This window comes from Bos indicus x Bos taurus, chromosome 12, assembly GCF_003369695.1.
Source record: "Bos indicus x Bos taurus breed Angus x Brahman F1 hybrid chromosome 12, Bos_hybrid_MaternalHap_v2.0, whole genome shotgun sequence".
NCBI classification, from domain to species: domain Eukaryota; kingdom Metazoa; phylum Chordata; class Mammalia; order Artiodactyla; family Bovidae; genus Bos; species Bos indicus x Bos taurus.
The window spans coordinates 52,527,259-52,551,983 of NC_040087.1; the positions used below are offsets into that span (position 1 = coordinate 52,527,259).

General features: G+C 40.3%; 1 protein-coding gene and 1 long non-coding RNA gene across 2 annotated transcripts in view; one reads left to right on the plus strand and one right to left on the minus strand.

Annotated features, from left to right (window-relative positions):
- SLAIN1 (SLAIN motif family member 1) overlaps positions 1 to 24,197 on the plus strand; it is a 53,196-nt gene extending 28,999 nt beyond the window's left edge. Inside the window, 8 exon segments of the mRNA XM_027557755.1 lie at positions 8,589 to 8,738; positions 9,984 to 10,133; positions 12,387 to 12,458; positions 12,461 to 12,730; positions 17,272 to 17,394; positions 17,397 to 17,426; positions 20,839 to 21,121; positions 22,462 to 24,197. Coding sequence (XP_027413556.1) covers positions 8,589 to 8,738; positions 9,984 to 10,133; positions 12,387 to 12,458; positions 12,461 to 12,730; positions 17,272 to 17,394; positions 17,397 to 17,426; positions 20,839 to 21,121; positions 22,462 to 22,537 — 1,154 coding nt within the window. The 3' untranslated portion in view covers positions 22,538 to 24,197.
- On the minus strand, positions 21,971 to 22,521 carry LOC113902449. Its single transcript, XR_003513825.1, has 2 exons — positions 22,432 to 22,521; positions 21,971 to 22,099 (listed from the first exon to the last, which is right to left on the minus strand). It is a non-coding gene; the product is annotated as an uncharacterized LOC113902449 (long non-coding RNA).
- Positions 24,198 to 24,725: the final 528 nt, after the last annotated feature.

The window sequence follows — 24,725 nt, forward strand, 5'->3', positions numbered from 1 at the left end:
TGGGAATATACACCATCTTTTAGTTCCTTGCAAGGAACTAAATGTATTTGAAAGGAACTAATGTATTTAAAATCTTAATCCTAATGTTGCAGTTACTTTCTTGACCATTTCTGGGTATTATTTATATGCTTAAATGAACTCTTTCATTAGATGTTTCTTAATGGTGGCAGTCAGGTTTTTATAAATTATTTATAAACTATTACACTGAATATGAAGTTTAAATACTGAGTATCAGCATGCTCTGGGATCATAGGTATATATATTATATTTATGTATAAAACATATCATAATTTTAAATCATTACATTTGTCATCATAGGTTGAATGAACTGAACTTGTCGGAAGAGATTCAAGTTAAGCTAGTAGGTTTTTCTAGCTGTAATTGGAAGATGGAGAGACTTGGGTTTGAGGAGTAACTTTCTCTGATTAGGTAGCCTGTAAGAGTACACCAATTAAGGACCTCATCATCTGGTTCTTTAATCTTTCTGTGAATCCACTGGCACATGCATATGAGTTGAATCCTCTTTACTTTGGGAAAGAGCACTAATGATCACCTATTTCAGAGTAGCAATAGGACCTCCTAGATTCCGTATGCTTGTTTATCAGGCCACGGAGAAATTAATGCTACTGAAGTCCACCAAGTAATAACAGTGGATCAGATAAGCCACAAGCCATATGTCACTACTCCAGGGGCCTGGCACAGGTGGGAGCCAAGTCGGCAGTGCTTACATCCTGTTAACTTAAGTCCAGAAAACCTTCACCTCTGTCTGTGCAGTCGGTTTATAATAGTGAACCTGCGAAATGCTGTGTTTGCCCATGGTTTTTAGTCCCTGTGTTTAAGCTTAGTCCAAACGTTTGAGTACATCTGTGTGCCAAGCATTTCTACGGACTGTGGATACATAAAGCTGTAATATGATCACCTAGGAAGTTTATTCTGGAGAGGATGGTTTGTGAAAACAGAGCTCTTCCTGCCCCAGTGACTTGTGGGCTTGGATCAAAATGCTGTGGTCTGGATACAGCTTCTTGCCAATACGAGAAGAGTTAGTGTCGCCCGTCCTTCAGTGATCCTGGAGCCCCCTGTAACTGGTATTAGTAAAGGGCTGTGTAGTTGAATTCCTCAGCTTGGCTTAAAACTGAGGGCTGCCTGTTTGCTAAGTTGTTTCAGTCTTGCCTGACTCTTTACAACCCTATGGCCTGTGGCCCGCCAGGCTCCTCTGACCGTGGGGATTCTCCAGGCAAGAATACTGGAGTGGGTTGCCATGCCTTCCTCCAGGGGATCATCCCAAACCAGGGATCGAACCTGCGACTGTTGCATCTCCTGCACTGGCAGAGGGGTTCTTTACCACTGTCTCCGTCTGGGAAGCCCTGAGGGCTGCCTACCTGTTGTATAAAAGAAAGAATAAAATAGGAAGGATTGAGTGTGTGTTAATCTCTCCTTGCTTCCTTTTCCTCTGCCTTCTGGGACTCTATGGGAAAGAACATCATTATTTAAGAGTCAGAGATATGATTTAGGAGCCTGTGGTTTTGAAGAAACCGTATTTCTTAGAAAATGTGTCATTTGGGACATTTGTTTCCTCTGAGATAGTCTTTGGGTAAATAATTGAGAACTGTTGACCTATCCTGGTCAAACCATTGAAGGTTCAAGATTCACTACTTTGTTTGAGTTGGTAACAGCTGAGGAAAGATTAAGCCTGGGGACTCATTTAAATGAGCTATAATGTAAAAAGCATACACATCATTTTGAGAAGAGAGGCTAAACTGCCTAAGTATTAGGAAAAGTGGATCATTTCTGCATCTTCCTTTCTTCCACCCAGCTTCCAGGACATTTCCCCTTAGAATTTAATAAAATGTCTTCGCTTCAACTTGCTGTCACTTTTCTGTCAGTTCAGTCAGTTCAGTCACTCAGTTGTGTCTGACTCTTTGTGACTCCATGAATTGCAGCACGCCAGGCCTCCCTGTCCATCACCAACTCCTGGAGTTCACTCAAACTCATGTCCATCGAGTCAGTGATGCCATCCAGCCATCTCATCCTCTGCCGTCCCCTTCTCCTTCTGCCCTCAATCCCTCCCAGCATCAGAGTCTTTTCCAATGAGTCAACTCTTCGCATGAGGTGGCCAAAGTACTGGAGTTTCAGCTTTAGCATCATTCCTTCCAAAGAACACCCAGAACCGATCTCCTTTAGAATGGACTGATTGGATCTCCTTGCAGTCCAAGGGACTCTCCAGGAGTCTTCTCCCACACCACAGTTCAAAAGCATCAATTCTTTGGCGCTCAGCTTTCTTCACAGTCCAACTCTCCTTTTCTGTAGTCTTAAAAAATGTTCTGTGGTTTGTGAATACATGCTGCAGACTTCTGTCACACTTGCCACAGCCCTGCCTGTTACCCTCCTACGATCACACCTTCTCTTCCAATTAGAACACAGGAACACAAGAATGCTACACAGATTTGCTCCAGGTCTGAGCACTAGCATCTGGCAAAATGGAGGCCGGAACTCTGGTGTCCAGTGTCTTTCAGTCTTGTGTGTCTTTACTACAGCATGTTAGGAAAAAATGACAGTGAAGAAGCATGCTATCGGCCATTATTGTTATATTTCAACCTCTGGCATACCCTTGCGATAGAATATTAATCCTATGTATTTATAAAAGGAAATATTAAAAAACTGGTATGTGTATTATTAGTCCAAGGGTTGGCAAATTATGGCCATATCTGGTCTCCTACCTGTTTTTGTATGGCCTCTTTCACATTTTAAAATGGTTGAAAAAAATTAAAAGAACAGTATTTCATGACCCATATTTTCTATTAAATTCAGCTCTTGGTATATAGAAAGTTTTGTTGGTGCATAGTCATAGTCACTCATGTGTGTTTTGTCTGTGGCTGACTTCATGCCATGTTGGTAGAGTGGGCAGGGTTGAGTGGTTGCAGCACAGACCCGATGGTGGCAAAGCCTGAAATGCTTACTGCCTGGCCCTTTACAGAAAATGTTTGCCAGTTCTTGTGTTGACCTGTTGCTGTGGTCTCTGACTTTTGTTGGCATTGAACACAGCCATGTAGCCCTTCCAGACTCCCATCTAACTCCTCTTACTAAGATCGTACCCTGGATCTCTCAAATTCCCTAGTGGCAAATAACCTTCAGTCACTAGAGTTTTATTTTTTCCCTTACTCTTTATAACAAGTGGTCACTCTGACATTTCTATGAATAATACAACCGCCACAGTTCCAACTGTCTTAACCCAACAGGACATAAATGCCCTTTAGAGAATCATGAAGAGGACACTTGCTAATGTCATGTGTTCTATTTAGGACTGCCTATTGAGATTAGTTTTCTTCCAGAGAGATGCTGTGTAGACTCGCCTACATGATAGCTCATACTTGTCCCAGGTCATTACCCTTCACAGATTCTTTATTCCAGCCTCTGCCTTCTCAGCATGTTTGTTGCCTTTTAATTTACAGATAAGAGGCCACAAAACCCACCTTCATCTCCTGCCTCCTCTGCTGGTTCTCCCTTTCCCACACTTAAATGCTCCTTCCTGAAGCCTCTTCTCTTTTCCTTCCTTACAGTGTCCTTGGGTGCTTTCATTCATGCTTGTGGCTTCACCTAACAGTTGCTTGCTGATGTCCTCTGGTCTCTCTGTCTCTGGCCCTCTCTCCTGAATTCTGACTCTACTGGAGACCAGCATGCAGGCATGTCCTTGAATTCAGTTCATTTTTTCTTAAGCATGCTTGTCTCATCTCCCCCATTTTAGTGGATGACACCTGTGTCTTGGAATCCGCGATGTTGGCCTTGCCTGCCTTCTTTCCTCTGCTGCCTGTATTCATTGAGTCACCAGGTATCTCCACTTCAGCTTAGATGTCACTTAACATGTTCTCACCTTGTGTTCTGCTAATACTTAATTTGGTGCCTTGTGAGGTCTCTACCAGCTCCGCTGGGAAGCCTCCTAACCAGTCTCCCAGTCACCAGTCTCTACCCAAGTAGTGCATCATCTGTATGGCTGTTTATGCCATCATAAAATAGCGTAGCTGGTCATGACTTTCTCCTTTACAAAGTCAAAACGCTAACTGAATATTAAAGCCAATACTGTATACTAGCAGTTACCAACCTTTTTGGGACCAGGGACAAGTTTCCTGGAAGACAATTGTTCCACAGACTGGAAGTGGGGGATGGTTTCAGTTTGATTCAAGTGCCTTACCTTTATTGTGCACTTTATTTCTGTAGTTATTACATCAGTTCTGCCTCAGATCACCAGGCATTAGATCCTGGAGGTTGGGGAACCCTGCTGCCTGTGACAGGACATAAACAGATCCTCCCAACGTTTCTAGCCCTGATTCTTCTCCACATTGCCTTTGCTTCTGTCCTAACATTGGCCATCCCCTGAATATGCATCTCTTGTTCATGTCTCCATGGCTTTGCACGTGTGATATAGTTGAGCAGTTACTGAAAAGTGCTCTTATAGGTATAGTTCTTCAGCCGGTCTCAAGCTGGACTGACATGTCTCGACTCACCTTTGTCTTCAAAGATACACTAAATCGTAGTTATAATAGGTTTAAGAAAGTTGGCAGAATCATTTAGATGTGAAAGGAATGGTGGAATGGTTTGAAACGGGGGACTATTAGGGAAGCTGCCAAGATTTTAACCACGTTCAACGTTTGTGTGTTGGACGTTGTATTAGGTACTCAACTGGCTCTGTCTACAATGAGGGGAAAGTGTGAAAATGATGGTTTCCATAGTAGAGCGTTGCTTTATTTTGAACTTTTCTAGGTTGATGCATACTGTCCTTTTGAGGATTATCACTAGGATTTTCACATTAGATCAGTTATTCTTTTTATGTGAATTAAACCATGCTGAATTCTTAGATTTTGATTATATGCATGGATATATATGTATGTGTGTGTGTGTATATATACACACACAACAAAAATTCAAATATTTACAATGAGTCTAAGCAAAGATGATCAAGATATGGAGTATCATTTTTTCTGGAAGAATTTTTCTTAGGAATATTTAGTGTCGAAAATTTAAAATATTTACATTCTTTTTTAAACCTCTCCCATTACCTGTCCTTTATGATTTTTCTTGACATTATCACCACTGGAGCATTTATCAAATTGATTTTTGCAGAGGAAGTCATATTTTGCTTAATGATGTATAAAAAATAGCTTCACAGATAGAGTGTAATTTATTTTTTTAAGTTAGACCACTTTGAAGGTGTACATAAAATAACTTGACAGGCCATTAGACACTCAAACTAGCTTCTATCTAGGAAGATAAGGGATCCATCCACAATTTAGTATTGATACTTTGTCACGTTTATTTCAGTAGAAAATGCTTATTAGATAGAAGGTGGCAAAGTTGCAAGCTTAACCAATACCAATTATATTCTTAACAAGAAAGCTTTAGAAACTCTTTAGATGTGGGCAGTGGGGTACAGGACAGTGGATAAGGGTACGAGTGAGATGATCTGTAGTACCTTCCAGATGTTATATTTGGTGAAAAGCCACTGCACTACTTAAGAAAGGAAGAGAGCAACATGGTTAAAAGTGGTCAGTGACCGCCACAAGCCTGCTGGTGATGGTCAGAGCAAGCTGGCTGAGGGTGGCATGGGTGGCCGGAAGTTGGTGAAGGAATAGCAAGAGATGGCCAGGGTATTGATCAAGGAAGTGGCTGTAGGACCACACAGTGCAGACAGAAGTGTTCTGGTGGAAAGTCGAACTTAGGTATTTAGGGATGAACGACTTGCCAAGTTAAGACTTGCCAAACAAGTCTGTTTAATCCAAGTTGAAGAAGGCCTTTACTTAAAACTCTGGAGTAGGAAGATAGGAAAATTAGCTGTTTAGAAGTTTATCACTCATTTTGGCCTTCATCAAAAAATTGTCTTGCTCCTTTCTTCAGTTCAGTCACTCAGTCATGTCTGACTCTTTGCGACCCCATGAACTGCAGCACGCCAGGCTTCCCTGTCCATCACCAACTCCCAGAGCTTGCTCAAACTCATGTCCATTGAGTTGGTGATGCCATCCAACCATCTCATCATCTGTCATCTCCTTCTCCTTCTGCCTTCAATCTTTCTCAGCATCAGGGTCTTTTCCAATGAGTCAGTTCTTCGCATCAGGTGGCCAAAGTGTTGGAGCTTTTAGGACTGATTTCCTTTAGGATTGACTGGTTTGATCTCCTTGCGGTCCAAGGGACCCTCAAAGAGTCTTCTCCAAAATCACAGTTTAAAAGCATCAGTTCTTGGACGCTCAGGTTTTTTTTACGGTCCAACTCTCACATCCATACGTAGATTCTTAGGGTCATTCTAATCATCATATTAAGCCTCTCAAATAATTTGATACCCTTATATGCAGAAAATCCATTAAATTAATTGGAAAAAGCAGAACTGCCTTGTGAAAAGTTCTCTTGTTTGTTTCTAATCTCTGTGAAAATGCTTCCCGTTAAAGTTGTTCCAGTTCTTCAGCTACAGAGTGAAGAATAACTGGGATGCAGTGGCTTCCACTCTCCTCCCCTCTCCTCCTCCACCACCACCATGGGCACTAATACAACATCATTGTTTTGTTTGCTTGCCTCCGCAACAGTTCTCCTCCCTTTTCTTAAAATCCTCCATGCCGAGAGGACAATGCAGGGCTTTCTTTCTCGCAATAGGTGCTAATTGTGTTCTTAGTTGGGATCTTGCTGTCATAGCCACAATCACTGTGCCATTATACTGGGTGGCTGGGTCACAGAAGTCATTGTGCAGAGTAATGAATGCTGTTTAGTTGTGATGCGTTGTCGCCTGCATCTGTGGGTGAGAACACGCAATCACTGTAATCTGGTGAGTGATCAGACTGGTGTGACATAACATCATCTGTTAAGCAGGTGAGCAGTCAGAAAGAGCAGTTGGGTGTTGCTTTTTTCTTTAATATAGAATTGTTAATGAGAAACTTTGAAGGTATGAAACAAACTACATAGTGGGTGTTGCATCTTAACTGCTATTTCTCAGTGTATCTGGGGCTCAGTTTACATATCTGGTGGTTTAGGGCAAGGAATACCAGCTCTGCACATCTCTGCTCTGGGCAGGTTGGGAAGGACTCCTTAACCCCCAGAGAATTGCATGTTGGATAAGGGTCGTGACGTGTCAACCAGGAACGTGGCTTCCTGGCAGAGTCCAGTTCTTGAAAAGTGTGGATTCTGAAAACGGAATTGCTGAATGCAAATTCCTCAGCTAGTTCTTTCATCTTTATAGGGAACAGGTACTTCTGTAGTTGTTCATATGGGATGTACTATCTCTCGATAATTCTTGCCAAAGTAACAGGAAGCATTTTGCTCTTGTAAGTAACCTTGGTGATATTTTGCAAGGACCTCACCAGCCCTGGGATTGAAGCTCGTTAACTTTCTTGCCTGCCCACAGCCCACAGCTTCTTCTTTTCCACCCCACTGCCCCCCATTTTTGAACACTTTTCAGCTATTTGCTCATTAGCATCGCTCATTAAAAGTGTCCTGGGGGGTGCATTTCAGAGCAGTCCTTTTTATACATGTTTCTTCAAGTTTTGTCAGATTTCCAGCAAATATAACCAAATTACTGCTCAAAGTGAAACTTAATTTAATTTATATTTTTTATGGAGGAGGGAAATATGTTAATTAGGACGTGTGAGATAATGTACAGTTAGATCACCTGCCCATGCAGGTACATTCCTCCTTGTTCCTTGTTTGTTTAGTTGCTAAGTTGTGTCCGACTCTTCGTGACCCCATGGACTGTAGCCCACCCAGCTTCTTTGTCCATGAGGTTTCCCAGGCAAGAATACCGGAGTGGGTTGCCATTTCCTTTCTTCCGTATTTTATAGTATTAAATTAATAATGTGTGTAATCCTACCTTTAAAAGTTGCATAAATAACATGTTCAGTGCAGAAAATTTGGGAAATATTTTTTTATGAAGAAAAAAATCCAACAGATTATCAATTATCTCTATGCCTGCTATCTAAAATAACTATCAGTAAGTTTTGGTGTATATACACCCTTGTGGTATTTTTATAGATCATTTTTCCATAAAATTTGTTTTGGCCTCAAGCCCATTCAGAAATGTGGTAGTCATTTTAAGTTTCTTCCATAATCCATGAACAAGTTTTCATAAAAATATTTTGATCAACATTTGTTAATAGTAAATGGATTGAAAATAAACTTTAGGACAAAACTATAGGACCATTAACAGTTAATATTAAAAGAACTGTTTCTGTAATTATAAAGATAAATTGCTTTGAATTTTTCTTTTGACCTTAACATTTTATATTATTAAAACATTTAAGTTTTTTTGTGCAGAAATAGAAAAACAGAAAACATTCATAATGAGGAAATTAAAGACAAATTTTCACTGTTATATAGACATACTGACTGTGAGCAAGGTGCTCCCGATTGATTTGTTCTTCATGGTGGTAGAAATAGGACCCTTATTCACAAATAGCCCGTTTTTACATATTTTTCCCTAAGAGAAATGAGAGGCAGTTAAGAGTGAAAAGTTGCTTTGTCTCTTCGTTTTTTTTTAACCTCTTCCCTTTCTCTCTGACCAGTCCACGTTTGCTTCTGTATGGCTAACTGCTGCTGTTTATTTTCTGCTTCTGTGACAGCCAGCCGATGGCGAAGTCTCTTCCCTTCAAATGTCTCACTGGCTTTTCCTTATAGTCCTGTGGCGAGACTCAGCCCTTATAGCAATGGCATTAATACTCCCAGCTTCTCTAAAACCTCAAATAAAGCAATACTAACACCTGAAAGAACAGGTAATATTTCAACTTCTTGATTAGCTGCTTACTTTGTGAATCGGTCACCAAACACAGCTTAAAAAATAATCCACCTTTCATTGCAAAGCTTGAGGGTAATTTTATCATGATGGGGAGTTTGCTGCATATCTACTTTGTACGAAAAAGGCTAGCATTAATTTATACTTTAATATCATTAATCTGCTCTTCATTTTGTATAGCAGGCAGCTTTACCTCCTTATCAAATGTGTATATTACATATATGTATTTCCAAATGTGCTTTTAAAATTAAATGTTGAACAAAATAGAGGTACTTTCATAATGGTTGAAGATTATAAGACTTTTATATCTTGTTTAAAAACTTTTTGATCACTTTTTAAGTCAGGGTTATATAGAAAGAATAGTCATAGTAGCTTTATATGTGATGGCCATCTCAACAGTTCCTTCATTGTTTGAGCACTGGTGTGATTCCATTCTTATAATTTTCTCTCTTGGGTCCTTTCTTCCTTGGTTGTCTTATCTCAAGTCACTGCTTACTTTCATGAGTGACTTCTAGTCTCCTGTGAGGACTCTATCATCACAGATAGAGTGGTCAAGGTTTATGAAGGTTTTGTGTGTGCTTTTGTGTGGACATGTGCCTTTTATGTATGATATTCTTATCCATGTCTGGCACTGCTGTTTGCACCTGTTTAAAAAAAGTACCAGATTAAAATTTATTTTAAAATATATAATCCATTATTACCAGCAACAAGCGTGTCTTATTATTAATTGGAAGTGTACAGCATGTGCCTCTTAATGCCTGTAGGCATATAGTTAAGCTAATAGGATGCAGGTTTAGCATGATTGATTTTTCTTGTCTTATGGTGGTAAACAATACATGTAACGTGAAATCTACTGAAATCTACCTTCTTGACAGTTTTTGTAGTGTACAGCAGAGAGTGGTTTTCGAACTATAAACACGCACTTTGAAACCAGAAGATGAGTGGTTTTGTGCATGTGAATTACAGACACGTGAGAACACGCGTATTGTCTTGCCATTGTCTTGTCACAGTGGTGTGCTGGCCGTTTTTTTTTTTTGGTGACTTATGAAAACAGGAAAAATACAGAGGAGTCTCTTTTTTTTTCTGTTTTTATATATCCATCAGCCACTCTGTGTCCTTGGATTGGAGAATGCCTTGATTTGCTGACTGTTGATGTATAAACTGTAAAGCACTTACAGATATCAGTTCTTTAGAGTTAATAACAAACGTGCTTCCTTGTTTTTAGGTTACACATCCAGGGGCTCCCCTCTGAGTCCCCAGTCATCCATAGACAGTGAGCTGAGTACTTCTGAGCTGGAAGACGATTCTATCTCCATGGGATACAAGTTACAGGACCTCACAGATGTTCAGATCATGGCTCGTCTGCAAGAAGAAAGTATGTTCCTCTTTGTAAACTAGAAAACGTCTTACACTAGAGGCTTCTACTTGAAATCTAAGATTTCAGGCATTTCTCCCCCAGTTAATGGGCAAACAGTTCTATTCTTTCTCTTATACCATCCTACTCTGGAGGTAGAGGAGTTAAGTGCTTCTCAGTCTCATGACCATTGTAAAATATTGAGATGTACTCCAGCCAAAATACGTGAATGTAAAAACATTGCCAGTATAGCCACTGTGGAAACAGTTTGCCAGTTTCTTAGAGTAACTGCCATTTCTATAAGGCCCAGCACAATTGTATTCTTAGGCATTTATCCTAGAACGATGGAAACTTGTGTTCAAAAACACAAAACATGTACATGAATGTGCATAGCAGCTTTATTTGTAATAATAGCTAAAAACCAGAATGATCTCTGATGTCCTTCAATAATAAGTGGTCCGTCAAGCTGGGATACCTCCATACTGTGGAGTACTACTCAGCAAGAAGAAAGAAGAAAGTCTGATAGACATACCATCTTGGGTGTATCTCCAGGGAATTATGCTGAGTGAAAAAGATGCCCCAGGTTGCATACTGTATAATTCCCTTTAGATAACATTTTGGAATGACATTTTAGAAATGGATGGCATAATAGTGGCTGTTGGGCTCAGGGACATGGGACACGATGTGGGCTCTCAGGAGGGAGGTGGGCATGGTTATAAGAGGGCAGCATGAGGGATTTGGGGAGCCTGTAGCAGTTTGGAGTGTGGTGGTAGTTATACCAGTCTACAGGTGATAAAATTGTATAGAATTTAATACGAACACATGTACATATATATAAATAATAGTGGGAAAATCTAAGTCTGATGGGTTTGTATCACTGCCAGTATTCTAGTTGTCCTCTTATGCTACGATTTTGCACAGTGATACCATCAAGGAAAGTGGGCAAAGTGAGTGTGCAGTTATCTTAATAAACAGTCCACTAAAAATGCCTTCTCAGATGCAAACTTTTTAATATAGAGAGTGGATAAACAACAAGAGCCTGCTGTGTAGCAGAGGGAACTATCTCAGTATCCTGAGATGAACCATAAAGAAAAAGAATCACTTTGCCATGCAGTAGAAATTAACAAAACATTGTAAGTTAACTATATTTCAATAAAAAACATATATTTCTCAAGATACATAATTATGGAAGAGATAATTAGAAATGGGACAGTTTAGGGGATAATTGGAAATGGTTGTGCAATAAAGTTACAGCAAGTAATCTGAGAGTGAACGACTTCCATGGTATTAATGGTATCAAAAAGCAAGAGAAGATGTAGATCACAGAACTGGGCTAAGCTTATTTTGGAGTTAGCTTCTCAGGCCAACATAAATAGAAATAGCCAAGTATCATTTGAGCAAAAACAGTTTCCTGCTTTTAGAATTGAGCAAGGCTGCTATGAGAAACACTATGTTTCTTGTGCAGGATTAAATAAGATAACATTTTGAAAGGAAAAGTGATTATTTTATATTCTATGACAGTAAACTGACAGTAACTCTTTCTAAAAAACAGGTAGCTGAGAGATGAGATGTCAGCCTCAGGAGTTAAGTAGTCAGGCACAGGCCACTTTAAAAAAAGTTGTGAGTTGGCAGTGAGATAAATAAGTAGAGACTTGCAGGTTGACTATTTTTAGATGACTGTCATTGAGGATGACCCCAGAAACTACTGAAGTTTTGAAGTGTTAGCATGCTTTGAAAAAGGTAATATTAGTAACAAAAAGAACAAGAGAAGTGACCTTGTTAGGAAAATATTGTGCCTTAGGTTTTGAACTTTCCTTTGACTTTGAAAGCTGGGGTGGGGAGCAGAAGGAGCGCCTACATGGGCAGAGAGTTGATTCTTTGAATTGTCTTAACTCACAGTTAACTGCTCCTAATGATGATGAATAGGTTTTCCTACGCACCCTTCCTAAGCATCTCTCCAGATTTCATCAGGAATTGCTTAGGGATATTGACAGACACTGATTAATGAACTGGAGCCGTGTATTTAATCATCCCTGGAATTAGGGCAGTTTTTTTTTTCCCCTAAAACAGGATAGTCTAGTATTAGCTGTCCGTTTGGTAGGTAAATGTGTCTATTTTCTTGGGTTTTAATAAACTAAGAGCAAGACAGCGGGTCTCCATTTGAATCGTGTGCTTGGCATGAATTTTCCTGCAATATTTGATGAACTAGAACTCAATAATTAAGCCAAACTGAAATGTCTCCTAAGGTAATAGTATTTCCTGTTGTTCTTACAGGTCTCAGGCAAGACTATGCTTCTACTTCAGCATCTGTGTCGAGACACAGCTCCAGTGTGTCACTGAATTCAGGAAAAAAGGGACATGTAGTGATCAAGAATATGATCGATTCAGCCTGGAGGATGAGGAGGAATTCGATCATTTGCCACCACCTCAGCCCCGTCTTCCAAGATGTTCCCCTTTCCAAAGAGGAATACCCCATTCACAGACTTTCTCCAGCATTCGGGAGTGTAGGAGGAGCCCCAGTTCGCAGTATTTTCCTTCAAATAATTACCAGCAGCAACAGTATTATTCACCTCAAGTCCAGACTCCAGATCAGCAGCCAAACAGGACCAATGAAGGAGGTAGGTTGTAGGCCGTTTTGGTATCTGATATGCTTAGATCTTTCCTATGTGGCCAAGAAATGGATTGTTTCTGAGGTGAACTTAAGTACAGCCTCAAGGCCTTACCAGTTCAGTTGATGTACACTTAAGTCTCTGATTGATCCGCTTTTGATTACGTGTCTCAGACTTAGAGATTTACAGCTTCAAGAAAACCTCTGTGATGTAACAGATGGAGTCAGAAATGGGAAGCATCTTTATGTTGCGCCTGGTATAAGTATAGTGCGGCAGGGTTGCGGGAGTTGAGGGGCTCGTGGAAGAGCTTCATAGAGTTGGAGGCACAGAGCTGCACCCTCCCTTGTCTTTCTCGAAACCCCGCGTCTCTCCCCACCTGCCTCTGGCTCAGAATGCTGGATGGTGAGCCTGGACGACGGTGCTTGGCGAGGCTGCTGCTTGTGCATGTGGAGACCTAGGGGATGCTGGAGTGTGCTTTCCCCTGACTTCTTGACATCTAGAGTTAGGTCTGCACAGCAGTGTGGATATGGAGGCTGAGGTTGTGTGTGGTAACAGCAAGGTGATGTGTCCTGATGTCAACACAGAGGGTTGGAATATATGTTATTCTCTTTTGTATTTTTTTTCTACCTCCCTCTTCATCATTTATCTTCCTTCCTCACTCCCAGGAGTTATAGATCATGACTTCCAAGAACTACATGGAGAATAATCATGTGATATTTTAGCCTGGTATGTTTTTACGATAACGATCAGTCCAACCCTCACACACAAATCCTGTAGCGTATGGAGAAACAAGCCATATTTATAGACTTATATTTTTGAATTATTATGTAGTACCATTTCTCACACCTGGGCCCAGAAATGATCATTTAAGCAAGTTATTTAAAAATGTTGCAAGGGCAGATACAAATTGTACTAGTCATCACCTGCCAGCATGTACGAAGTTTTTACTTTATCTTCCTCTGTACTTGTAATTTTCATGCTAATTGAGAGATCATTTGAACATATTTAAGGTTTAATAGTTAGAACTTATCTCTGTTTAATACTTTCAGATTTCAAATCTAAAAGAAAACTGTGGCAGGTAAAGTGACTGCCATTGATGATCAATTCATTAAAGCTCATAATATCAAAGACAGTAACTACCGGATCATTAAAACTGCGGGAGAGAGCACCCAGAGTTGTTCCCATGAAGGGTTTTTTTTTTTTTTTGTCATATCCTGCCTATCCAGTAGATGCTCCCTCTGCATCTTGATTAGTATTGTCAGTGGGATCATTTTTCCCCCTTAGAAAAGTGGTGTTAACTTACATTCAACACCATTATGAAAAGGATTAGGTTTACCTAAACCTGTGTTACGATGGTTCCTATTAGGAAAATGGAAACATATCTCAGGCTAGTGTCTGACTGTGGTAGTTTTATTTCTCTAAAAGGGCTGGTCTCTACATGCAAAGGAAATGGAAGATAACAGCAGTTCTCTGGATTGAACGTCTGGCTGATCAACTTGATGGCTGAGCACACAAGCTGTGAAGGCTGGTAGACGCTGAGTTGCCAGTCTGGCCTACCACTTACACCTTTCCCTGTCTTCCCATGTCTCTGAGTTTTCATTCATTTGGTTACAAAATGTAGATAAGTAACATCCCTTTCTTAGAAAACTCAGGTATCAAGTCATCTGATATAGGTTCTCCTTCGTGTAACATGTAATCCTTTAACCTAAGTTTTTATAAGGAATCAATGAAATGATGACTGTTTCTCCTGAAACAAAAATTGCTGACAAAGTTAAAAGTGCTAAAAAGTAAAGGTTGTATCCTCATTTCCACTTTTTTTTAAACTTTTACTAATATGGCGCAGATATCTGAACCTTCATTTGTTACCACAGTATTATTTAAACAAAATTGTAGAATAAGAGTTGTAACTTGGAAACTAATCTATCAATTATTTTTCTAAATTATTAAAATAATATAGATGGAAGAAAACAATTGTTATAATACTGATCTAATTTAATTAAAAATAAAACAGAAATGTGTGGTAATAACTATTTCCATAGCTCCTACCCTGCTTGGGTTCAAAAGGGATGGCTCTTCAAAGTCCTTGGAATATTTCTGGGGCTCATGGGATTAAAAGGAGCACTCAGTAGTCCCTCCTTACCTGTGACTTCGGTTACCCATGGTCATCTGCAGTCTGAAAATGTTAAATGGAAAATTCCAGAAATACAGAGTTGTAAGTTTTAAAGCGTGTGCTGTCCTGAGTACTGTGAGGAAATCTTGTGCCTTCCTGCTGTGTCCCAGGTGGGACACGCGTCCTCCCTCTGTCAGGTGTATCCAGGCTCTGCATGCTACCTGCCCGTCAGTACCTGTGCAGGAGAAACTTCCTAAGGTTCATTGTGTGTGTTAGTCACTCAGTGGTGTCTGACTCTCTGTGACTCCATGACTGTAGCCCACCAGACTCCTCTGTCCATGGCATTCTCTAGGCAAGAATGCTGGAGTGGGTTGCCATTCCCTTCTCCAGGGGATCTTCCCAATCCAGGGATTGAATCTGGGTCTCCTGCACTTCAGGCATATACTTTACCGTCTGAGCCACCAGGGAAGCTTTATAAAGTTCAGTACTATGTATTAATACTATTGATGGATTCAGGCATTCCCGAGGGTCTTGAAACGTATCACCTGCTGTTAAGAAAGGGAGGGACTACTGTATTTTGAGTAGTTTGCTAAGTATGATAAATGATTAAATCTTACAAAACATTTGCTAACTGTAATTTTTAGGATTTGGCGGGGGAGGAGGGTGATCAGTGACATGTTGGTATTATCCTGAGGACCTGTATTGACGGGAAGGCTAGCTTTAGATGTTTGGTGGGTAACTGGCTGCTGCCTTTATTCCTTAATGGATCCCTAAAGATGGTAATAGAAGAAAAGATTGAGAAACAATGGTCTAGACTATAATCCCATTGAGAGTTGGAAACTCGCCTAACACACTGTATACCATGAGTGAGTGAAAGTTGCTCCGCAATGTCTGACTCTTTGCGACCCCATGCACTATATAGTCCATGAAATTTTCCAGGTCAGAATGGGGAGTGGGTAGCCGTTCCCTTCTCCAGGGACTCTTCACAATGCAGGGATCGAACCAGGTCTCCCACATTGCAGGCACATTCTTTACCAGCTGAGCCATAAGGGAAGCCCACTGTATAGCATAAATATGCGTTTATTCATTCATTCCATAAAATGAGGAATGGTGTCCAAGAGGAAGGACCAGCATGCTCACGGATGCAGGGACATGTGAAGTATTTGGAAACGCTGTGGTTCACTCTGGTTGGCGAGCAGGCTGTGAGGCAGGGGCAGCAGGAGGTGAGGGTGGAGAGGTCTGCAGGGACCACACCTTGGAAGGGTCTTTGCTCAGCCCAGGAGCTTGGGCTTTCAGAGGAAGGGGAAGGGGAGTGATTGGAGGGTTTTAGGAAGTGGCTGAAAGTCACCAGCTATATGGAAGGTGGGGAGGAACAGACGGTGCACAGAAACCTGTTAAGATGATTCTGTGAAAATGTGGATGACAGATCATGAGGTCTGTGCTAGGGTGGTAGATGGAGATGTGTTAAATATTTACGAGGCAGAATTGACAGGACTTGGAGTTGAGGAGGAAGAAGGGAGGTGAAACTTGGAAGCTAACACCCCTTTCTAGATTAGGTGACTTCAGGGATCTAAGTGATGTAGATGGAGCTGTGTCTGTGTGAAGGAGAGAAAAAGCAATCAGGTTTGTCCTTGAATGGGTTTTTGCTTAGTATTCAAATATATCTGTTTTCTGAGCTTGAATGACCTGATATATATACATTGGCTTGGCGGGCGTGGTATTAATAAAGAGAAAACTGTCTACATTGTAGAGCTACAGTCTTGTGTGTGCATACATGCTAAGTTGCTTCGTGGCTGAATTAAAATTCATAGAGGTCTGTGTGTGGCTTACTCTCTGCTGCCTCTTAGTGGTAGAAGGTGTATTCAGCAAGAAAAAGAAAGGGAAGTGTCTGAAGTCTCCAAAGGTTTGGTGGCATACTCATGACCCTTAAAACTTTCCAGAAGTTAATGTGATCATGTTGATGTGATGAGTGGCTTTCTCAAAACATCTCAAGTTAGAATTTTAAAAATTTCTTCCTTTTTGATGTTCTACCAAAAGTTTCAGTAATAATTGGTTTGACACCTCTAGGTGTTTTTTTTAACTAACATGTAACAATTTCTAGGGTTTTTTTTTTTTTTTTAATGTTAATGGCTGTAAGATTATTGTCTAACCTCATTTTGATATAATTTTATCTAAGAACAGACAGCTAATTGACTAGCTAATCCCTCCCTTTTTTAAAGAAAAAATGCTTTCCATTAGCTGTTTGTTTGGTGGAGCCTTTCTGAAGATATTAAGTGTCTCCCTATACGAGGGGTAATCAGCTTCTTAGAGTTCATAACACGTATTATAATTTGTTTGTCATTGAACAAAATATGATTTCTCTTTGTATTTACTTTTGAAATCTAGTGTCTTAATCAGCATAAGTAGTGATTTTTTTTAACACAGTAAAATACTTTTCTAGACAAGCTCCGAAGAAGTATGCCTAACCTAGCTCGGATGCCAAGTACAACCACTATTAGTAGCAATGGGAGTTCTCCAGTCACCGTGCGGAATAGTCAGAGTTTTGACTCAAGCTTGCATGGAGCTGCAATGGAATTTCAAGAATACAGTCTTGTAGTAAGTATGACAGATTTTTTGGTAATTTCAGTTAGTTATAACACCATTAGGAAAATATCTTACTATTTCATTTTTCTTTCTTTCTCTGAACACTACAGAGAAAGTTATCCTTTTGACTTTTATTTTGTATTTCACCATTAAGAAGTATTTTCACTGGTGCCTGTTAATAATTAGCAAATTATATGTTACCAATTAATAATTAGCAAATTGTATGTTAGCCTTTATACCTAAGGATAGAAGTAGAAGCCCTGAATGGTGATTGATCTCTTTACTCATCATACAAAAATGTTTTCTGTGCGGTCCTGCCTCTTTCTAGCTGTGCACTTGATATATTTACTCAGAGGAAAGCACAGCTATTCTGTCCAGCTCTTACTGTGGTCTTGTTTTGCATCAGTCCATAGCTTTCCCGGGGCAAATGAAGTTCTGTTTTAGTGTGACTGAAGAGTAGGATTTACCTACTTCATTGCAGTTTGCCCACAGTCTTTCATTCTCTGTATGTTTTACCCAGTGATGAGGAGCATGGTGAGAGTACAGTCTAGCGTTCTTGTGTTCTCACTTTGTGTTGGGAAGTCTTGGCTCCAGGTTCCCTGCCCCCCACGAATGCTGCCTGTATGGGTTGCTGCTGCTGCTAAGTCACTTCAGTCATGTCCGACTCTGTGCGACCCCATAGATGGCAGCCTACCAGGCTCCCCCATCCCTGGGATTCTCCAGGCAAGAACACTGGAGTGGGTTGCCATTTCCTTCTCCAATGCATGAAAGTGAAAAATGAAAGTGAAGTCGCTCAGTCGTGTCCGACTCTTCGCGACCCCATGGACTGCAGCCCACCAGGCTCCTCCGTCCATGGGATTTTCCAGGCAAGAGTGCTGGAGTGGGGTGCCATTGCCTTCTCTGACCTGTATGGGTAGTCAGGGTTAAGTCCAAGACTGACCCCTGGGAGGCAGATTCAAGGCCACAGGCCCAGTATTGATGTACCCAGACCTGGAAGGCCAAGTGTGTGGCCGAGCACCATCAACCAGATGGCTTAGGTTTCCACCCAGCAGACTCCTTGGTGCCCCTGATAAACTACCCTAGGTTCCTCCACAGGTTGAGAATGGGTCAGGTTTCTGGTTGCTGCTTGTGTCATTCACTGTGTCACACTGTACTGTCGTTAATGTTCATCTTCCATACTGGCTTACTGGCTTTTCCTAGGTGTGGACCATAGTTCATCTGACTTTCTGTCCCCAGCACCTGACTTGCTGCTGGGCACATTGAGCTCTCAGGAGATGTTTGAACAAATGTATAAATGAACACTGTAGGGCTGGATCTTAGGTCTTCATCTATTAATATTTGAATTAAAGGCTTGTGTAAAGACACAGAAGATGGCCTAGGAACTAATGGTGGGAAACTGAGGACTGCTTTCTAATTTTATGTCAGGAGGTTAGGGCAGATGGCCAAATACATCATGATGAAATTTAACTGAGATAGAAGTTCTGTGCTTGAGTATAAAAGTCAACAGTATAAACATAGAAGGGGAAAATACAGTCATGACAGTAGCAAACAGGGTGATGGTGAGGAGTTTTTGTGAACTCTAATTCGGTGTGGATCAGTAGCACAGTTTGAGTGCCAGAAAAATGTAAGTAACCCAAAATAGAACATACCCTACAAACAATGAAAAGTCTTGATGGAAGTCCTGAAAAAATGATGAGAGCATGTCAAAAGGATACAGGAAACAGCTTGATGAAACTCCCAGAGACCAAACCTGCGACAGATTGAGCTACAGAATAAATGATTATATTAAAAGATTATAACCCATAGATTAAATCATCATAGCTTCATACTTAATTGAATAAATGGAGAAGAGGGGAAATTCTTCTTTATAGAAGAATTGCAATTAATAAACATAAAGAAATGAAATAGAAAAATCATTGTGTGTAACTCAAGCATAATAATGAGAGAAACAAAAGAACTTGAGTGTTAATGTGTAAGAGGAGGTCAGTCGTGAACTTGTTTCAGATCTCAGGACTCTGTTCTCATTGACTTTGATCCCTAAGCAAATATCCTTTATACATCATGCATGTATATGAACATCATGCGTGTATATAAACATCATGTGTGTGTTTCGTGAAGAGCTAGTTCTGGACTGGTGTGCCTTCTGGAGCGAACAGAGTGAACAGAGAAGGTTGGAGAGGCAACTCCAGAAGGAAGACGCTAGGTTTGCAGGCAACAGCTCGAGTCTGGGTCTTTTCTTAGTCATACATGCATGGGAAACGGTGTATCCTTTCTGATCCTTGTTTTCTCATTTGTAAAATTAGGCTTGTGTCTATTAATCTTGACTAGTTTCTCTGTTATTTCTTTTTAAACTCAATGTAGTTATCTGTCTTGTGTGTAGGAGAGTTAATGGGACTAATAGGACTGCCTTCCTGAAATAACTCTTCTGGAGTTTCATTTCAAATGATATACTTTTTGAAATTTCATTTAATCTGTAGTTAAATTTTAGAATTGGTATCTTAGCAATATTAGTTTTCTAATTCATTAACATGGAATATCCCCTCATTTACTTAGGTCTTATCTGTCAAAGTTTTGTAGCTTCCTGTATAGAGGTTTAATACAGCTATAGTTAAGTTTATTCCTAAGTATTTTATCTTAAAAATGCTTTCATAAGTAGCATTTTTTTCAAATTTTAGTTCACTGATAATTTAGAAATACAACTGATTTTTTTTCTATTTTGATGTTATGTTCAGCAGCTTTGATAACTTCATTATCCTAATAGTTATAAATTTGGAATATACTTGTAATATAATACATCTGAACACCAATGCGTATTCAAGAATGTTCATAAAACCCCAGACTTGGAAGTAACCAAGCTTTGCATCATCAGGAGAATGGATTTTAACATACATTCTGTGGAATACCACACAGCAATGCAAATATATGGATAAATCTCAAAAACATAATGTTGAGTCAAAGAAGCCAGTCACAGAAGAGAACATACTCTGTAATTCCATTTACATGAAGATCAAAATAGGAATAACAAATCTGTGGTGATAAAAATGAAAGTAACAGTCACTTGCGGGGCGTGTTGATTGGGAGAGGATGCGTGAGAAGCTGCTGAAGCGCCGGCAGTGTTTGCTGTCTTGATGTGGATATGGTTACATGAGTGTGTTCATGTCACAATTTCATTTCGTTCTAGGCTTAACGTTTGGGTGCCTTTAGCCTGGCGTGCTACAGTCCATGGAGTTGCAAAGAGTTGGATTAGCACAACTTAGCTGCTAAACGATAACACTTTATGTATATGGTGTTTCAGAAGACACTGGGCCCAGTATGCAGATACCTTCATGTGTACATTTAAAACCCTTTCAGACAGCATCAGTGTCTTTGGGTACGACACACGTGCAGACAGTGGTGAACGTGTACATGTTCTCTCTCCTCCTAGTTCCGTCCCCAGGACAGCTCCAGCACAGGATCCACAGCGTGGGACATTTCCCAGCATCAGTGCGGCAGCCTCTTAAAGCCACGGCCTACGTGAGCCCAACCGTCCAGGGCAGCAGTAACGCGCCCTTATCCAACAGCTTACAGTTATACTCCAACACGGGGATCCCCACCCCCACCAAAGCTGCAGCTTCGGGCATCATGGGCCGCAGCGCACTTCCAAGACCTTCACTGGCAATAAATGGGAGTAATCTGCCTCGAAGCAAAATTGCACAGCCTGTCAGAAGGTGAGAGCCTTGGTCCGTTCTTCCTTGTAACCCTGTTCGTGGTCTGCAGTTAGAAACCGCCGCAGGCACCACCCTGACATTTCCTCTGTCTAACCCTGGTCGGTTACTCTTCCCCTTGTGGCCTGACTCGTGACCTCCTGCCTCTGGATTCAATATTTTTCAATCTTTTTTTTTTGTTTTTTTTAATCAGAATGGGCACAAATGATGTTAGGCATGTACACAACACACCCTCCTCCCACAGTCATGATTTAAAAAGCATCTTAGTGACGTTTCAGTTCAGTTCAGTCCAGTCGCTCAAAGTGGTGTTTAGTTGGGGTTTATTAGCTTATGTTGGGAACTTTGGTATGTTCCAGGTAGAATTTTTTAAATTGCACATTGCTTGCCGGGCACATGTTCAATGAGCTCACAGTCATGTTGTGTCCTTTCTGAAGTGGATCTGCTGGAGTGTTTTATGGTTAAAAAACAATTCCATAAAAGTGAGTTGACAAATTAGATGATGCGACAATGGAGGCAGTAAATACATACAACTCTTACAAGAAATTAGTATTTGAAGGAGGAGAGGGAGGGGAGCCATGGTGACAGTTTGCAAAGGATGTGGAAACAAATTTTTTTTATTTATGCATTAGGTATGTATAGTTTTTATTTTCTGATGCATAATAGGTGCTCAGATCAAAAGCAAATTTAGAAACTATTGCAAAACAAAAGTAAATAATCTTACTATCCAGATAGAAATCACTTTCGTGCGTGTTAGTTCAGTGCAGGGCTGTGTTTCATTCATGACTGAATAGAATCACATTGTTTGATGCATATGTTACCTGTGGACAGTACATTTGTCCTTGGATGTCTGTCTTCGAACTAATCTCCTGGATAGGCTGTCATTGCCAGATAGAGGGTCTGGTTCCCCAAACTTAGGCAAACATTGGTTTTAACACTTTTTAAAAATTTGCTGCCAACATAATAGGCAAATCTCTTGATTATCTGTAAGATTGAATACAAATAGAATTACATGAAGAAATTTTCAGTGAAGCAACCACTGATGTTTTCAGGCCATTTTTCTGTCATGTTTATCTTTCTCTCTGATTTTAAAATGCTCTTACTACACTTAAGGATATTGGTCGTTTTCCCCTTATGTTGCACATCTGCCTGTGCACATACAACACTCGTGGCAGCGTGCTGGGAACTGGATATTCCTGAGGATGGGCATGTTGACGGCCAGAACCCCAAGGCACACAGGGGAAAGTGCCAGCACGCTGTCACTGCTGGGGTGAGGGTGGGGAGACCAGAGCGCGATGACTTGTGGGGTTACTTACAAGCCATTTCCTTTTTTAATCCTTTCACAGTTTCCTTCAGCCTCCAAAGCCTCTGTCTTCACTCAGCACGCTGAGGGATGGAAACTGGAGAGACGGTTGCTACTGATGCAGTTTTCTGTACCCTTGAGGAGTGGGAAAGAACTGGAAATGAGGGTCGTGTTACCCAGCTGGCTGGGTAACAGCGGGTGTCAGGATATTCTTTCCCTTCTGCATTTTAACACATTTACTGCATTGTTTTTCAGTGGACCAATCACCAGAGACTAATTATTGCACTTAAATATTTGCCTGAGATACTGCAACGTTCACAGATCCGCGGTTGCAGTATTGTGACACTTAGAGCTAGGACGTTTTTGTAGAACTGATAATGTACCTGAATCCTTTTTGAGAGAGTTGAGGTGTATCCATAATGCTTTCTTTGCCATCTGAGGTTTTTGTTTCTTTTTTTTAACCTGTTCAATTTACTTACATGTTCTAAACATCTTCCCATTACATGTTCTGTATTTTAATACATTGCATATTTACAACTAGGTTATATAACGTATGCTTTGAAATTTACTTTTTTATAGTTTACAGGAATTTTATTTTTTGTGCCTATTTCTTTTTACACCTATGTGAACCACTATGGAACAACTTAAATTTTGTGCCATAAAAATATTTTTGTGGTAAGGTACTATTTTTTTAGCTCTAGGGATATATCAGCAAAAATCCATCACACAATTGAGACATAATTTTCTGTTGAATGAGCACAATGTAAGCTGAAGCATTGCAAGGAGACAGCCAGACAGCAGCGTGAAATGGGTCTTGTTGTTTTCATTGTTAACTTATTGTCATTCCTGGCTTTCATATTTATAATGGCATCATGAGCTCATTGCACTTAATACCTGCAGTGTTTGCTACTGTACCACAATTGATTTTCAAAACTTTTACAGAGGATGAAACTGTAACGTTTTATTAACAATGCTTCTGGAAATGAATGCATTTTAAAGCAAATAAATCTTTTTGATAGACCTTTTACAAAATCCATTTGCACTAATGAATGCTTTCTTACGGGATATGACTTACTATTTGTTACTGTGTACACCGCTGTTTTGGAATGTTTAGAAATAAAGACTATTTCGGCAATATCAGGTCACGCATGAATGTGCAGCATAAATGATACCAACCCCACACCTATGTTTCACCGCAATCGTGAAAGCATTGTGATGCTCTTGAACAGGTCAGTCAGACCTAAAGTGCGTAGGCAGAGTATTCACATTTGTAAGCAACTCTTTTTCTCTCAAATGCTCGGGATAAGATATGTGAGATTTTAGCTCTGTAGTGGGGTTTGGGTCCCCATGTAAGAAGGTCACTAGAACCCAAAGAACCAGAAACCCATTCCTGGATGAATACTGTCAGTGGAGATGCCAATATTTTATGGGGGTTGAACTTGAAGTACTTTCTCAATGTCAGTGAAACAGCAAGGTATTATTAGTCTACACTTTATTTGATATATATTGGAAAACTTCTTGCCAGAAGGTGCTATGGAAAGGTTAGGTAAAGGTTTTATTGTCAAGTTTTAAAATAGAGTTTTTCTGAAGTTATTTGAGATTTTTATTTTTAAAAAGTGTGCCTTTCTTCATAGTTCCATGGAGAAAAACAGTGAGGCTGACTTTTGAATCCAGGTGTATCTGATCTCAGAAGTCTGTTTTTACCACTACTGCACTCTTCTGTGAACATATATAGTCAAGTCAGTACATTTAATAAAAAATGAGTTTATATTCTGCTGAGAAGATGAAAGAATTCAACTCATTTGCAAATCAAATATTTCATTTATATTCAAAAGAGTCTGTTCAGCCCTTGCAATAAAAACCAAAGATCCCTGCACCTTGGAATTTACATTCCAGTTAGGAGAGAGACACTAAACCACATACAAGTAAGTAGATTGCAATACATTAGGTCTTCAGTGCTATGGCAAAAAAGGAAAAGGAGCTGAACATCAGGGGAGTTGAGAGAGTGGAGATGGGGAGAGATCACACTATTAAGTGGGGTCATCTGGGTAGATCTCACTGAGAAGTTGACACCTGAACAAAGACTTAGAGATGGAGGGTCCGCCCTAAAGCTATTTCACAGCCTCGTTCACCTGGAATTCTACCGGACACAAAATGATGTTGGTGGTCATTTTCGCAATTCTCCCTAGGGTGGTATAGAACATTTATTCTAGATGCATACAGGAGAATTTAATGTATTACATCAACAGAGGCCCTAGGGTACAGCTTCTCAAAACGTGGTCCTCACACTAGCCGCATTAGAATTAG